The sequence below is a fragment of the Nelumbo lutea genome, chromosome 1 (genome assembly GCF_056320005.1).
Source record: "Nelumbo lutea isolate HS-2025 chromosome 1, American lotus-T2T, whole genome shotgun sequence".
Classification (NCBI taxonomy): Eukaryota; Viridiplantae; Streptophyta; class Magnoliopsida; order Proteales; family Nelumbonaceae; genus Nelumbo; species Nelumbo lutea.
Genome location: NC_142684.1, coordinates 91,749,648 through 91,766,968, shown reverse-complemented (window position 1 = coordinate 91,766,968; position 17,321 = coordinate 91,749,648). Strand labels below are relative to the sequence as shown.

Genomic DNA, 17,321 nt, shown 5'->3' with positions numbered 1-17,321 from the left:
TAACAAATTGTGATGTTGGGCAATGAGAGAGGGAAGAAAACACACCTGGAGTTCCAATCATGTGACCGGAGGCTCTAGAGTCAATAATCCAGGGATTGGGTGTGGATGCCAGACAAGCCATACCTGAGTGTGCAAGAGTGGTTGTGTTCTGTTGAGATGTGACCTGGACAAACCTCTCATAATCACCACAGGGAACACTCATCATCTCCTTCCTGGGAACATTTGTGGATGTAGGGAGCATCTAATCAGCTGAATGACTCTCCTGTCTGAAGCTACTATCACTGGTCATGGTATGATTGGCCCAAGCTGAAGGTGGACCATGCAAATCATAGCAATGATTAATGGTATGTCCATCCATACAATAATGTGTATATCCCCTCGGACCTGAACTACATCCTCTGCCACGGACTCCCCCTGAATCTTGACCTCCAGTACGACCACCACCACGGTTATATGTAGGTCCACCACCCCCACTACGGTCATATACCGGTCCATTGCTACCACTACGACTAGACTGAGCTCCCCGAGCTCCACCTCTAACACCATGGCCCCTTGATACTGCAAAGGCTGATCTATCGGAAACACTAGAGTTCTCGGTAGATCCAATAGAAATCCTCCTAAGTTGAGCAAACACCTCTTCTAAGGAAGGGAGAGTTGATCCTCCTAGTATCTGAGCCCGCATTGGTTCATATTCAGACTTCAGCCCCACCAAAAATCAAATCACATCTAGTTGCTCTCTTTGCTATTGCTGAATTTTGACATCAGAGGTGGGGGTGATACACATTCAACTCATTACGAATGTTTCTCATACTAGCATAATAGTCCTCAAGACTCTAATTACCCTGTTGCAAATAAAAGTATTCCTAGTATAGCTGATATACTCTAGTTGTGTTGTCTTGACCCGAATACAACTTCTTAGCATGGTCCCACACTTCCTTGGCAGTATAAAGAAACATGAAATTCACACTAATCTTGGGTTCCATACTGTTCCATAACCATGTGATAATCTGTGCATCTTCTTGTTCCTAGTCATCATACTCATGAGAATCAGTGGAGGGGTTTTCCCCTTATGTGTTTCACTTTCTTCTTTGCCTTAAGAAAGACTTTTATAGATTGTGCCCATGATATATAATTTTCTCCACTCAGTTTAATAGAGGTCATCTGAACATTCAGGTAGTCAGTAGGGACCATCACACTAGTTTTACTATCACTGTTGTCTCCCATTGTTGAATTCTATTATTGCTGAATTCTGCACACTGCACACTGAACCACACTGTTCTGAGCACTTATTACTGAAAACTGCACTCTCTACACCACAACCCTACCACACGACTACTTGAAAACTCACCACACTGTTTGAGGATCACTCCCCCTTCGAATCACACTGAAATTGGCATAAGCCCTAACACACTACAACCTGAATTCCCACCATACAATCTGAAACAAGCTTATCATTTGATTCACAACAAAAAACTGCATAGAAACCTCTTACCTAATCACCAGTAAATCAGACCACACTAAACACCCACTGCATCACACGAATCAGCCCTCTTCTCTTCATCGATTAGGGGAGGGCTTCCTACAAACCACAGCAACCAACCACGAACTGCACAACTGGAGGCATAGAAACCCCCAAGGGAAGAGGGCGATCACTCCTTTTCAGCCATTTTCCTTATCTCCAACCGATGGTGAAGAAAACAAGAAAAAAACCCTAGACTGGGTGCGCAAATAACAGAATTCTGGGCAGTTTCGATTCTCTCAGTTTGGCTCTGATACCATATTAGAATTCTGTCTGCCCTTGAATTCTGTTAGAGTGATAACAGCAGAAATAAAAGAAAGAGGAAAAGAGAGAGAAGAAGAAGAAGAGAAAGTTCTGGTTCGAGCAGGAGAGAAAATCAGTCTCTCCCATTCAGCCAGATTTGTTTTTATATTTCTATTAATCTGGAAATGACACCTTTGCCCCTACTTAAGTGAGGGACATAGGACCTAACATAACTTTAGACATCAGCAACTTAAACATAAGCATAAAGACAAAATTACCCCTACATAGTTGACATTAACAAGTACCTACTATACATATTGAAATTAACTGTCAAAACCAGGTATTAAATTCTATACCAATTCTTAAAATTTCAAGATTTTCTTTTGACTTTTGAGGGGGACTGGAACATAATTCATAAAGAACAAAAAAAACATCTTTATTTTAATATGGAATTTAAAGAATAGGAGAGGGAGTAGAGAATAGAACAGAGAGGAATTAAAGGAAGAAACAAGAAAAAGCATTATTTTTCTTTTTTCAGTTCCAACCAAAAAATTTCAGTGGAATATCAATTATATTTCAGATCCACATCAGGTAGAAGTCCAGTTTGAAGTTGGAATTTAAAGTCCTGTTGAGATGACGGTAAATAGAGTACTATGGCACTAATAGCTAAAGCATGGACAGATCTATTGATTTTAGACGTGGATACAAACTGTCAGACATGTAAGTACCCATTATACATCTTGAAATGAAACTGTCAAAACCAGACATTAGAATTCTGTAGCAATTTTTGGAGTTCCACAGTTATGCAGGGGCCATTGCTTGGCATAATGGTAAAATCTTGGGCTATTAAGCATGAGAATGCAGGTTTGAGTCTGAGAGTGGCCACTTTCTGCCAAAAAAAAAAGAGGGGTCATAGGCTAGATCTGTATCCAGTCCACCCCTCTCACCCCAGATGGCTGGGGCCAACATTAGGTAATGACTTTATTTTGTTTTGACTTTCAAGATGCATGGATCAATAATGCATAAAGATCAGATAAAAATAAAATTAGTTTAGTATAGATAGGGCTCCAACTTGGGAGGGCTCAGGTTGAGCATTTTCCTGGATGTGCCCAATTCTGTGTACATTCTACAAGTTGGGTACCCGACTTGCACCCCTAAATCTGGAAATAAAGGAATAAGAAAGGAAATAGAGCATGAAACACATAGGAATTAGAGGATGTAGGAAGAGGAAACGTGTGAAAAATAGAAGAATAAAAAGTATTGCTTCTCTTTTTTCTGTTCCAACTGAAATATAAAAATTCCGATGTAACACCAATTATATTTTAGAAACCAGGTAGAAATCCAGTTTGAAACCAGAATTCATAATCTCAAAATGATGGTTAGAGGGCATATATTACATAATCACTACATAACTAAAGCATGGGCAATTCTTTTTATTCTAGGCATGGATACAAGCTGTCAGGCAAACTGTCCCTAACAATTTACCTCCAAAAACTTGAAACTTGAACCATGTTAAGCTAATATAACAGGAAAAGTGAACAAAATGGATATCATACTATGCATGAAAGGAGATGAAAATGAGTTAGAGAGATAATCATATGGTTATAACTCACAAACCTTTCCAAAGTCTGCAGTTGAAATAATAGACACAACTCGCTTATTCTCAGTGAATACATTACAGTATTTACTATTCACAGCTATTGGATTCACCTAGAAAATAAGAAACTACTTCAGAGATCATCTTTCTTTTTTGAAATTAAAGGAAAAAGGAGAAGTAAATATGATACGTTGAACAGACAAATCCAATTTAAATCTTTCTTGTGCATACAGTATACAAGCATCCTGGAATGTTGACAAACTGCTCAATGGTTCCAGAAACTGGAAGATGGAAACGATGATAATCCTGCAATTGTCTAGGTAAATCAGGCTAATTGAAATAATAGTACCACAAGAGTAAATTTTTGAAAGAATCTTTACCTATTAGTCAAAAAATAAAAAATAAAAGAAAATAAAAGAAAGAAGTGACAAAATAACAAATACCTGTGGTGCCAATCGAAATATCACCAGAGTTCCATGGATAAAAGCACTACTGGATACATCTTTTCCTAGAAGACCTTGAATGGAAAATTTTCGACCCTGAGATTAAGAAATAAGGAACTCATGAGGAGAGGAAATATCTATTACTCTGAACAATAATACAAACACTGGAAGTTTTAGATCCAGAGGTACATTATATGGAGAATGACACACTCCTAGAATAACATTCTTTGGGGCATCACAGGATGATGTTGACACTCCAAAATGATACAGCTCTTTCTAGGAAAGATAAATAAATATAACTCTTAACTCTGATCAGACTTAATAAAGACAACTGTTTAAGTCCTCTCCCAAGGCATGGAATATCCCTGGTGTTGGTTTCAGTTTCTGTAACTGATAACTGGAAAAGGCAGACTATTTGTTTGTGCGTTGCTCATCTAGTTACCAAATATGGACACATTTTCTTCAGATGGGTTATTTCCAAGAAGAATTAAGCAAGTGTTTTATAAGTGGTAGGTGAAAGGACTCAATAAAAGAGGTTCATATGGTACACTATTCCAACAGCTGCAATTTGGTCAGTGTGGATAGAAAGAAACAGCAGAATATTTGATGGAGAGGTGGTTCAAGAGGATGCTGTTAAAAAAAATGTTTGTAAGAAAGATCTTATCTTGAGTTCTAGTGGATAAGGAGTTCCTGGATATCCCTCATTCTGTTTTCTCAGGGATTAATCTTTTGGGGATTTAATGGATGTAATTTTTAGTTCTTTCCTGTTTGCTATACAGATATTGTGTTGTACTTGGTCTTCTTTTTTCATTACTATAACTGTTGAAGTGAAGAGAGAAAAAAATCAATTTTCAGTGAGAGAAGAATACTGACATTGATTTCTAGCTACCAAAAGGAAATCAATGAGCGTTAACTATATTCGGGGCCAATTGGCATTACAAATTCAACAAAGGCAGAGTTACTGGCATTATTACAGGGGCTCTGGTTGGCAAAGCAATTGGGTTTTCAACAGGTGGAAGTGGAAGGGGTTAAAAAAGTTGTTATATCTTGGGAAAGATGTAATAGACATATCCCATGGACTCTCAAACATATCTTCAGAGAAGTGGAAAGATTAGCAAAGGATATAATCATATAAATGCTGATTTCACGTGGATCAAGTGGAGTGCAAGGGTTTAGCAGTACTTTATCCAAACAAGGGGCTGCAAGGCAGCATCTATATTGGCCACTTTGTAAGTTTGGTTGTAGCTCTTGGGAATGTCATTTGGGTCATCAGACTGTACTTAATCCCATATATTTTTAATTAATGAATCAATCTTTGTTGCTGATAAAAAAACTTATTATTTCAACTTGGAGAATCTACCAAAAGGTAAGTTCAACTTGGTGTTTCTATCAACGAGTGTTAACTTATTACTTATGCTAAATACTGACACATAATAATAAATAACAATGAGTGTTATTATGCATAACAAAACCCAAGTGTTATTACTTCTGAAAATTAGTCTGACACCAATCCTATATTAATGCATAATAACACCAGGGTTGTTCTTATGTGTAAGTATACCCTTTTACTACAAAAAGGGTTAATAGTTTTTGTTTAATCATTGGTGAAGTTTTTGCTAAATACTGACATTGATTTCCTATAATGCATTAATAAATTTTATTTGGCTTCAATCTCACACTACAAGGGCTTGATGATCAAACTATTACTAGTTCTAGATAACTACTACAGAAAGTGCATACTTCAGATCTTTTGTATCATAACCAATGATATTTCAGTATTTCTTTGATAGGCATTGAGTGGAACTTCAAAATGAGGTCAACTTTCTATTTCCTGTTAAATCCAAGAGATATATATTCAAGATAAATAGAGAGTGAATGAAATATTGAGCTAAACATGGATTGTTGTTGAATAACAGACAAAAAATTAGTATAGAAAATGAACATTAGTATTGAGGAAATTATTTTCCAAAGAAGAAAGCATGATTGGCTTTTGCAACTCCAATATTTGCAAATTTTAGAGGGAGACTTCACCTTAATCCATAATCTTAAACTGTCTTCAACTGATTTAAATGCCATTAGACGACTATCAGCAGCACATATAGCAACATTATCAGATTCCTTGTCTGCGATTGGTCTTGCACCAGGCTTTAACTCTCTTATGAAAAACTCATTAAATGTCTGCATAAACAAGTTGAAAGTTTCAGTTATTGGGAGAATATTATAGTTATTCTATGCTTAAAATACAGCCCCAGCGTCCAAGTCTTTCTGAAATATTAAGACTTGGACCCGACCAGATGGTTGGATTGTGGAAATGAGGAACCAACAGCCATTCTGGTTTTTTGGAACCCCAGTTTTCTAAATTTCTGAAAAAAAAATGGTAGATCCATCACAACCCGGTTAGGACCATTGAAAACTGGCTAGGTTTCAATGACCCATCCGGTTTTCAATGCCCCCATGTCACTGATTTATCATAAATTTTAAAATGAAAAATCATGCTGACATGCTATCATTGATCTATCATGCTATGTGTTTATTTTTCTCTCTTTAATATCTCTTGGTCACATGTACTAAAAATCAAGAAACAGACCATTTAGCCACTACCTACACATGTATGATTATATACCTAATATTTTAATTTTATATCTAATCTATATGAAATCATGATTCACTAGGTCAACCCAATGGTCGGACCAATTGACCCATGACACAATAGGCATTCCAGTTCTGTGTTTGGTCCAAGTCTTACAACATTGGGGATCAAATTGAAGCATTGGATGGAATTGAAAGTGGGAAAGAAACAAGGTTTAAGAAGTAGATGGGAACACAAGGTTTTCCACAACATGCAAAATGGGTGAAGAGAACTTTCATTTCAAGGCTAAGGTACATGGGGAAGAGATAGACTCGCATGAGGAGATAGTAAGAGCCTTCATGCATCATTTCAAGAACTCATATGGCAGACCCTCCCAATTGACTATAAGCTCAAGGTTCATGGGAAAACTATTTCACTTATGATACCAATAAAAAACAAGGATCAAAGTATCGATAAGCTTAGACATGGATATGGTGGAAAGATATAAATACACTTGGATACATTAAGGAAATTGCTATAAATCCTGCAAATACATTAATAACACTAAATTTAAGGTTGAAATAACCACAAATAAGGTGTAAATACAAAAGAAATGCATGTTTTAATGGTACATTATGAAGAGATACATTACAATTAATATAGCAGGATATGTATATATCATACAATTTTATTGATAAATACATTAAATTCTCAAATATTTTGTAAACAATATTTTTTTTTTGTAAATTATATACATATTGTTATTTAATGTAAATTAAAATATTAACTAATCATTTATAAAAATATATAATCTTAACATAAAATATATCAAACCTATTAAGATTTCTAAGATACATATCATATGCAAATTCATAACTTTTAATTACTAAAATAATTATTCTTACTAGTATTTTCACTTCTATAATTGTCTTTGATATTCAAAGATTGTTCATTTCATTAACATTTTAAAATACCAATTTTGAATATTATTCTTTTTAATTTTTAGTTGAACATAATTATATATTATTATTTATTTGGATTACATGTAGATGCTAAATTTGTAGTGAGAATGGGCTGAATGGGCCTTAGTGTTCTTTATTTCTTTTATGTGGTATTTAAAAGTTATGTTTCTTAGTTTTGGGCCTTCTTTTATTTTCTTTAATTATTTCTTTAGTGCTGGATGCCCCATTAAGGGCATCAAAGTAATTGTACTCAGACTTAGAATTATTAATAAAAGTGATGAAAGGCCTTATGGGCCTTCAAATTCTTCTTTTCTCTCTTCCTTCTTTTCTTCTTCCACAACCTATTGTTGAAACTTCTTTCTTCTTCTTTCTCTTCCTCACTTTTCTTCCTTTCTTGCATTATCTGAATTACTGTAGGTGTAATTTTCAACTTGGTATCAGAGTATTCAGAGCGGGTTCTCACTTTCGACTTCTTTCTCCTTTCTTTACCCATACATAGTGTGTATGGAGAATTGATCAGTTGATCAATCAGCTACTTATGCAGCCTAGTTAGGAAGGTTTTTGGAGAGTTTTGTGGAGGTTTTTCATCCTTAGTTGAAGCCTAGAGCAGGTTCTTGGAGATTTTTCCCGAAAACCCTAGATAACTAGAGAAACCTTATTATAGGCCATAAAGACAGTTTGAACCAGGCGTTTAGGGATCAGAAGTAAGCGTTTTGGTTTCTATTAGGGGCGGTTTTGGTTGGAGTGAATTCTGGAACCTCTGGAATAGACAGTTGAAGTTTCTCTCTTTCTCCCTCTCGAAGGACCTTGTGAAACCCTAATTTTGGGGGGTTGAAAGGTTGTTCTTTGCTTAGAACAGTAAATCTAGCCTAGTAAAGCCCTAATTTGATTTTCATTTGCATCCGTTTACTCAACGGAGCAAACTGGAGGAGAGACCAAATATTCCATAGATTTCGGGTTTGGACATGGGGGTCAGTGGAGAATCTTTTTGGGGCTATGACTACTTTGAAGCTAGACGGGACCAGTTATTTAGCTTGGTCTCAATCTATTAAGATACATGTGTGTAGTAGAGGAAAATGGGGTTATATTATTGGGAGCAAGAAGAAACCAGAGGAGGATGGTCCTACCTATGAAAGGTGGATACAGGAAAACTATACAGTAATGAATTGGTTAGTGAATTCTATGCAACCACTCATTAGTTAGCTTTACCTGTGGATGAAAACTGCAAAAGAAGTGTGGGATAGTGTCATAGAGACCTATTCCCAAAAGCTTAATATTGCTCGAGCCTACAAATTGAAGCATGATGTGAATAATCTTAAATAGGGGAAGAAGCCCTTAGCAGTCTACTTCTCTATGCTGAAATCTCTTTGGCAAGAGATTGATCTGATGGAGATTGTTGTTTTGGGTTGCATTAAGGATGCAAAAACATATAGGAGGTTGGTGGAGAGAAATTGGGTCTTTGAGTTCCTCACCAGACTCAACTCGGAGTATGATATTGTGAGGCAGAATGTTTTAGCAAAGGATGAGGTACTTTGTCTCAAGTATATGCTATGGTGAGCAGTGAGGAGAGCAGAAGGCAGGTTCAGTTTGTTGAGCCACAGGTTGATCACTATGCTAATGCTGGGATGAAGCCGAAGGTTAGCACTGGGAAGAAAGATGTTATCTGTGAATACTGCAAGAAGCCTAAACACACTAAAGATACATGTTGGAAACTGTATCCAGAGCTTGTTCCTACCGGATTCAAGAAAGAAAATGGTGGAAAAAGGGTTGAAATAGGAAAAGGTGGAAATGCAAATGTAGCTACCTCTTCACAAGGTGAACAAGGATAGGGTGAAGATAAGTCAGTGGGAGAATAACTTGTAGCCGCCAGGGCTGAATATGAGAAGTACGAACGAATCATCAGTCACTTGGAGTCCATTGCTACAACTCCTTCAGAGACTGTTCCTTCCTCTGCATATGCTCATTCAGGTATTCATGCCACTACACATCATGCTTCTGTCTCAGGTACTCATAAAACCCCTTGGATAATTGATTCTGGTGCTTCTGACCATATGACCATTGTTTCACAGTTATTCACCTCTTACCAACTTCTTTCTAGCCGAGATAAGATATCCCTTGCTGATGGCTTCCTAGCCCCTATCATGGGAAAAGAAGACATTAAGACATCTAATGCCCTGACCTTATCATCTATTCTTCATGTACCTAAACTCAATACCAATTTTCTTTCAGTTAGTAATTTGACTAAATCCCTAAATTGCAGTGTGACCTTTTTTCCTTCATATTGTGTTTTTCAAGACATGGAATCTCAAAAGGTGATTGGGAGTGGCCATGAGGCGAATGAGATCCATTTGTTAAACATGCCTAAGTAGAGTCAAATACAACCTAAGAGAACTACACTTGTTTCAGAATCCACTAGTCACATTATGTTATGTCGTTTGGGTCATTTGCCCTTTTCTTCATTGAGTCAATTGTTTCCAGAGTTATTTAAAGGAATTACTCTATCGAGTCTTCATTGTGAGTCTTGTGAGTTCTCAAAACATTGTAAGAGCACTTATCCTTCAAGTAATAAAAGATCAACTATTCCTTTTAATGTTGTTCACTCTAATGTGTGGGGGCCTTACCATTTACCATGTATGGGTGGGCATAAATATTTCATCCTATTTATTGATGATTTTTCACGATATACTTGGATTTACCTTATGCGCTCTCGAGCTGAAGTGCCTAAACTTGTGCAACAGTTCCATGAACACATACTCACTCAGTTTAATACCTGCATCCATAGTTGTTGTTGAGCAGGAGACCAAGAAGAAGAAGAAAAGAAGAAGGAAGAAGAAGAAGGAGAAGAAGAAGAAGAATAAGAGGCAACCGAGTTAAGGCCTCAACAAAACTTAGCTTCAGTCGAGTGAAGTTTTCTATTTATACTATTCTGGCCGCACATAACAATATGTCTACAGAATTACGAAAATACCCCTACGGGTACTAAGCCTATGTACAGTACATATAATACACCTGTTAACACTCCCCCTCAAGTTGGGGCATAGATATCAATCATGCCTAACTTGTCACAGAGACCTTGATGTCTAGAATGGTTTAGCCCTTTTGTAAATAAGTCTGCAAGTTGGTCTTTAGAGCTGATGTATGGAGTGCATACTTCGCCTGTTATGATTTTCTCTTTGATAAAATGCTTGTCAACTTCACTGTGCTTTGTTCTATCATGTAGTACCGGGTTGGCAGCGATACTAATATCTGCCTTGTTGTCATAGAGTAGAGTCATGGGCTTACCAACTAGAAAACCCAACTCTCTCAATAGATTCTTTATCCACATACCTTTGGTTACTCTGTGTGCCATTGCACGGTACTCAACTTCAGCACTGGATCTAGCTACCAAGGTTTGCTTCTTACTCCTCCAAGTAACAAGGTTCCCTCCTACAAAGGTGCAGTAACCACTAGTAGACCTTCTGTCACTTTGAGATCCAGTCCAATCTGCATCTGTGTAAATTTCAACCCTCAAGTGTCCATGTTTCTGGAATAATAAACCAGCACCCGAGAACTTCTTAAGATACCGTAGTACTCTCTCCGCTGCTTCAAGATGAGTGGACCTAGGTGCATGCATGAACTGACTGAGGACACCAACAACATATGCTATGTCTGGACGAGTCATAGAGAGGTACAACAATCTCCCTACAAGCCTCTGAAATTGCTTCACATCCTTAAGTGGTTCACCTTGACTGTCACTTAACTTATGGTTGGGATCAATGGGAGAGTCAGCTGGTTTAACCCCAATCTTTCCCGTGTCCTTGAGAAAATCTAGGACATATTTCCTTTGGGAGATGAAGATACCCCTTTTTGATCGGGCAACCTCAATCCCAAGGAAGTATTTGGCGGGTCCTAGATCTTTCACCTCGAACTGAGTGGCAAGGAAGCCCCTCAAACTTTGAATTTCATCCTTCCAGTCACCAGTAACAATTATGTCATCCACGTATACTATTAGGGCAGCCATTTTACCTTATACTCTTTTTACAAACAGTTTGTGCTCTCTGACTGACATTGCTTGTATCCCCTCTTCTGAACTGCAGTATGAAATCTGCTGAACCAAGCCCTTGGTGATTGCTTCAGCCCATATACAGACTTCTTCAACTTGCACACCTTTTGTTCACTTCCTTGAGCCAAAAAAGCAGGGGGTTGAACCATATAAACTTCCTCTTCAAGGTCACCATTCAAGAATGCATTCTTGATTTCGAGCTGATGTAGATCCCAAATCAGATTGGCAACAATTGAGAAAAGGACTCTAATAGAATTCATTTTGGCAACAGGTGCAAAGGTTTTTGCATAATCAACCCCATATACTTGAGTGAAACCCTTTGCCACTAAACGAGCTTTATACCTCTCCACGGTTCCATCAGCCCCATGCTTAACAGTGAACACCCATTTACATCCAATTGGATCCTTTCCCTTAGGGAGATCAACAAGTTCCCATGTGCCATTCTTATGAAGAGCATCAATCTCTTCCTTCATGGCCTTCATCCATTCTGGTACTGAGAGAGCTTCAGCCACATTCTTGGAAATAGGGGTACTGTCAATGGAGGTAAGAAAAACACAAAATGAAGGTGAGATGTTCTCAAAGGAAACAAAGTTGGAAATGGGGTGTTTGTGGTGCACAACCTAACCCCTTTCCTGTGGGCCATGGGAAGGTCAAGATCATTAGCAACAGGGAGGTTAGGAGTCAAGTTATCTGAGTGAGTATGATCTTCCCCCAAGGAATTTGATGGCATTTGAGGTACGACTTCTGGATTCTCCTCAGCTCTTGAACCTGATTGGCCTTTACGACGACGAGAAAAAACACGGAAAGGCGGAGGATCAGAGGGAGAAAGGGGAGAAGGAGAAGGAGTAGGGAGAGGAGGAAGTTGAACCAATTTCTCCTCATACCTCCACTCCCCCTGAGGAGAAACAGGAAAGAAGGGCTCATCCTCAAAGAATGTAACATCCATGGAGACATAGAATTTCCGTGAAACGGGATCAAATTAACGATACCCTTTCTTAGAGAATGAGTTGCCAAGAAACGGGATAGCACGAGAGTCCAATTTTCCCCAGGTGGGGGATAGGTTTTGGACAAAGCACCGACAACCAAAAACACGATGAGGAATAGAAAGAAGTGGGGCCTTACGAAAGAGAAGATGATGTGGAGCTTTGTACTCTAACCAACGAGAGGGCATTTGGTTAATGAGATATGTAGAACAAAGGACGACATCAAGCCAAAAACGTTTGGGAACATTCATGTGGAGTAGTAAACCCCGTGCCACTTCAAGAAGGTGACGGTTCTTCCGTTCAGCCACACCATTTTGTTGTGGTGTGCGGGCACAAGAGCTCCGGTGAAGTGAGCCATGTGAAGCAAAGAACTTCGTGAGGTCACTATGAAAAAATTCTTTTGCATTGTCTGATTGAAATATTTGAATTTCGATCTGAAATTGGGTGAAGAAAATCCGCTGAAAATCTTGGATAATTTTTGGTACTTCCTCACGGGTTCGCATTGGATATACCCAAGTGTATCTGGAATAATCGTCAATGAAGGTAATAAAGTACTTGTAGCCACTCTCAGAAGGTAAAGTAACAGGGCCCCACACATCAGAATGCACAATGTGAAAAGGAAACTCAGATTTACTATTTCTTTGAGGAAATTGAGTTCTACAATGCTTGCTTAACTAACACGTTTGATAAGGAAAATTGGAAACAGACACGAACTTACACAGTTCTGGGGACACAACTTTCAACAACTCAAAAGACAAGTGACCCAAACGACAATGCCATAAATACATTTTACTCTTTCTTAACTGACTCATATACTCTGTGACAAGAAGGCCAGTTGTATTCTCCAACATATAGAGTCCATCAACCATACGACCCTGTTGGAAAACGTGGGGTTACTTACTGTATAAATATGCCAATTGGCAATAGAATGAAACATATCAGTATTTTACCATTCCAAAACATGGTATCAGAGCTCTAGGTTTGTCAACCTTGAGATTTTTTTTCAACCTTCATTGCCAGTTTTTTGTGTTTTTCTCTTTTGGCCTTCAGTGTTGATCTGTAACCAGAAGTGTTCCTTTATTCTCCTTTCCTGCTGGCCTTATTTTTCCTACATTAACAATGTCCGACATGACTGCAACAAGTGCTCCCATCCAAACCGATGAAGGAGAAACAAATTCTCATCCTCACACTGGTGATTCGCAGAATATTCAGACAACATATAGACTAAATGGCTAGAATTACTTGAAGTGGTCACAACTAGTGCGTACCTATTTGAAGGGAAAAGGAAAAATTAGTCACCTCCTTGGAACATGACCAAGGTTGGGCGAGCCAAATTTTGATGCTTGGAACGAAAAGGACTCCATGATTATGTCATGGTTGTGGAGTTCAATGACACCCGAGATCAGTGATACTTGTATGTTTCTTCCCTCTGCAAAGGCTATTTAGGATGTTGTTCGACAAACCTATTCCAAAGCCCATGACGCTGCTCGTGTATATGAGGTCAAAGTGAAGACTGCGGCGGCCAAACAAGGGAGCAGGAGTGTTACAAAGAATGCAAATCTGCTACAAAATTTATGGCATGAGTGTTAGACAGTTTTGTATGCCCTTAGCTTCAATCAAAATGATGTACTTTATGGGTTTATTGTAAATGAATAAAAGTGCATATTTGATTCATGTTCCCTTGGTATGTTTCTGTGTAATACCCTTAAACTGGACACTTAATGAGACTTGTGTCAGTTTAGAATGTTCACAACCAGTGGGTCGGTCTGTAGAGACCTATCTTGACAAGGCTGACACTGTGGCGCCACCAAGTCGGTTGGGGTGGCTTGTCTCAGCTACCGGGATGAGACCCTAGGCACATACAGTGTAGGACTAATTGAATCTTTGAACTAGACCAGATTTCCAGTATTGCCCTGGACCTTGGAGATTGATGGGCAAAACTGGAAAGTTACACCCGACCACTAGACTCGATTATGATACTGCACTACGTGTCGGATCGGGCTGTCTTTGATGTACCAATCAATGAGATCCTTGGCGGGGGTCAAAACCTAGGTATGTTGGGACAATCTGAGAATTCATCTGAGTGCGTAATCATAGTGACAGGATCGGCCCCTTTGTCGGACAAAGGTAATGATCGGGGATGCACTCTCACTGATGGCAGCCGATTTCAATCGTTGAGATTTGTTTTGCAAAATATATTTTATATGAGATATAAAAGTATATAAATTATGGTTTCGAAATGATTTGCAAAAGGTTTTAATTCCCGGGATCCATATAAGTAGAGAGTGCAACACTGTTCCTTGCAACCGAGGGAGAGGTCCTCTCTTGTCGGGCAGTGTATGATCATTATGGGCTGAGAGGTTAAGTGTAAGACCATTGGGGATAATACCTGATGGGCTAATCTTGCATCTGCCCACAGTCCCTGGGTGTTACAAGGTGGCTTGGCCCAGGGACCACTTATGGTAAGTGTTGGGCCCATAGAACCCATCTGATGGGTTTCAGAGGGTGCATTGTCCATAACAATGTATTCGGCCAGGCCTTGTAACAAAGGCTGGGCTGAACCCATGTGGCTGATGTGTAGATCAATGTTTGGGTCCCACGCCATACAAGGAAGCCCAACGGGCAGCAATTTGGAAGGCTAAATGAATACATAACCTTAAATGGGCCTTAAGCCCATTTCGAACTGGGCTAATTTGATTAGTCACTTAAGGGGCGAATTCTGAGATGGATCAACTGATAGGATTGGGCCCACACCTTATCCACTTACAGAGTCCAAGATCTAAATAAGATTTAGATCTGGAAACCTCCTAATTAGATTAGGAGATGGCTGATCTAATCTGCAGATAAGATAAGGATTATCCCATATCACTTAAAGGGACTTCTAATTCAAATATGATTTGGGTTAGCAACTCCTAATGGGATTAGGAGCTGATCCATTTTTAAGTCTATAAAAGGAAGAGGGGCGGCAGCCTTTAGACATGCAAGCAATACACATTCTTGTCTTCAGAGCTGAGATCACAAGAAGAGAGAATCTGCACCCTGCAAATACTCTCTTGCCGCCTCCTTCCTGCAGCCACCGCCTACAGCAGTTCGATCTCCAGTTCTTGGGAGATATCAAGATTGGATCTTGATACCAATCTTTTGGAGAAAAGATTGGTGGGAGTTATATTCACAAGCCGTCTAGGTGATTCTTGAGAAGGGTCAAGTTCTTTTGGAAGAACACTGTTGATTCTGCTCCACCCTGCACTGTGCCATCTTCAGTGAGAGCAGATTTTGGATCTTTCCTTGGGCGTGAACACCTCCATTGGGAGATACTACTTCTCTGTATCAGGTATTATCTCTCCCTACTCCTTTTGGTTCAAATCTGGTTCAGTTTATGGTTCAAGAATGATCCTTGAAAATATGATTTTCTAAATGGGGAATTCGATTCCTAGTTGAAGGGAGAGAAATTTTTGAAATTCGCCCCCTTATTCCGCAATCTTTGGGCGTCCATGTGATGGATTTCCTATCCCTTCAGTGGTATCAGAGCCATGGTTCAAATCTTGAACCATTCTATTTCAGATCTGAACCTGCGCAAATAGGGAGAAGATGTTCTACCCAATTTGCACAGATATGGGTTTTGGGAAATTTGTTCCCAAAACGGATGGGCAAATAATCTGAAATTAATTTTATATAAATCTAATTATTATTTAGAATAGTTCTATATGATTTTCTTGATTTATGGGCTGTTCGTATAAGAGGAGATCGAAATCTTGGTTTGCGCAGGGAGAACTGCAAGATTTGCAGTTTCTTGAATTCATTTATTACATTTGGTCTGTAAATAATTTTTTTTTTATTTTTTAGACTCAATGTATAGGCATTCGATCTGATGTAATTATTAATAGAAATAGGATTTCCATTTAATTTTATTTTGGATTGAAGATGGCTGCGCAGAAAGGGAGATTTCGCAAATGAGATTTCGCAGATGGGACATTCGCTATCTGCGATTTGCAGTTTGTGAAACTGCAATCTGTGATCTAACCTCTTTTTTGCAGGATGGAGTGTGCGAACAACCCTGATTAACTGATTCTTGATTTTCTTTTATCAGTTATTTAATTTCATATTATTTTCTTGAATTAAAGATTTAATTAAATATCAAACCCTAGACCCATTCGAACCAAGATTGGTTCAAACTGTTTGGATCAAATCTAAGGTTTAATCAAGGTTGAAAGTCAGCCCTATTTTTCCCACTAATGGGCCTGAGGATTGATATTTAATTAAATGGTTAATTCGGCCCAACCTGTAAAGGCCTAGTTTTAAATAGTTAAAACTGCTAAAAGCCCACTTCAAAGGATAAAGCTATATGGGCCGAACTGGGTAACCCTAATTCAACCCATATACCTAGATAATATTAATGGTTAATATTATGGATTTTCAACGGGCTTCCAATGGGCCTTACAGATAATTAATTGATTGGATCAATTTATCTCTGCATGAGATGTTTGGATGTGTGATGTGCTGCGTACATGGTCCACAAGTACTTGGCCCATGCTCATTCGACAGTGGCTCTTACGTTCACCATGGCTGAATGCACATCATTGCCATGGTGTCCCTTCTGGTCATTGGATGACCTCCCTCAGTGGTGGGTCCCACACCTCATCAAGAGGTTACGTGCAGAACCCTAGCCGATTTAAGGCCCACCGAAATCTGACTTTATGAAAGTCAGTGGGAGCCACTTTGGTTTGACCTAAATCAAACTAGGGCGTAATTAACTGTTCCCTCCAGCTAATATGAGTGCAAGTGATAGGGAGATTCATATGATGAACTCTCTAACGGCCTTCCATCATTAGCATTAGGATGGGTCCTTCAGTAATGAGGAAACACACCAGAAAATGGGCTATCCATTTGCTATTGGGCTTGTCTAAGTGTTTCATAAGATGATAGGGGCGTCATAGACCGATGTGGGAGGGGCTTCACCAGAAAA

General features: G+C 38.8%; 1 protein-coding gene across 2 annotated transcripts in view; it reads right to left on the bottom strand.

The window, feature by feature from the left end:
- LOC148876117 (phosphatidylserine decarboxylase proenzyme 3-like) overlaps window positions 1-17,321 on the bottom strand; it is a 110,492-nt gene that overhangs the window by 9,216 nt on the left and 83,955 nt on the right. For both annotated transcript variants that reach the window (XM_088966148.1, XM_088966147.1), the window contains exons 15-18: window positions 5,834-5,980; window positions 3,803-3,898; window positions 3,591-3,665; window positions 3,380-3,472 (exon numbers count right to left, since the gene is read on the bottom strand). In XM_088966148.1, coding sequence (XP_088822274.1) covers window positions 3,380-3,472; window positions 3,591-3,665; window positions 3,803-3,898; window positions 5,834-5,980 — 411 coding nt within the window. The remainder of the gene's footprint in view (window positions 1-3,379; window positions 3,473-3,590; window positions 3,666-3,802; window positions 3,899-5,833; window positions 5,981-17,321) is intronic.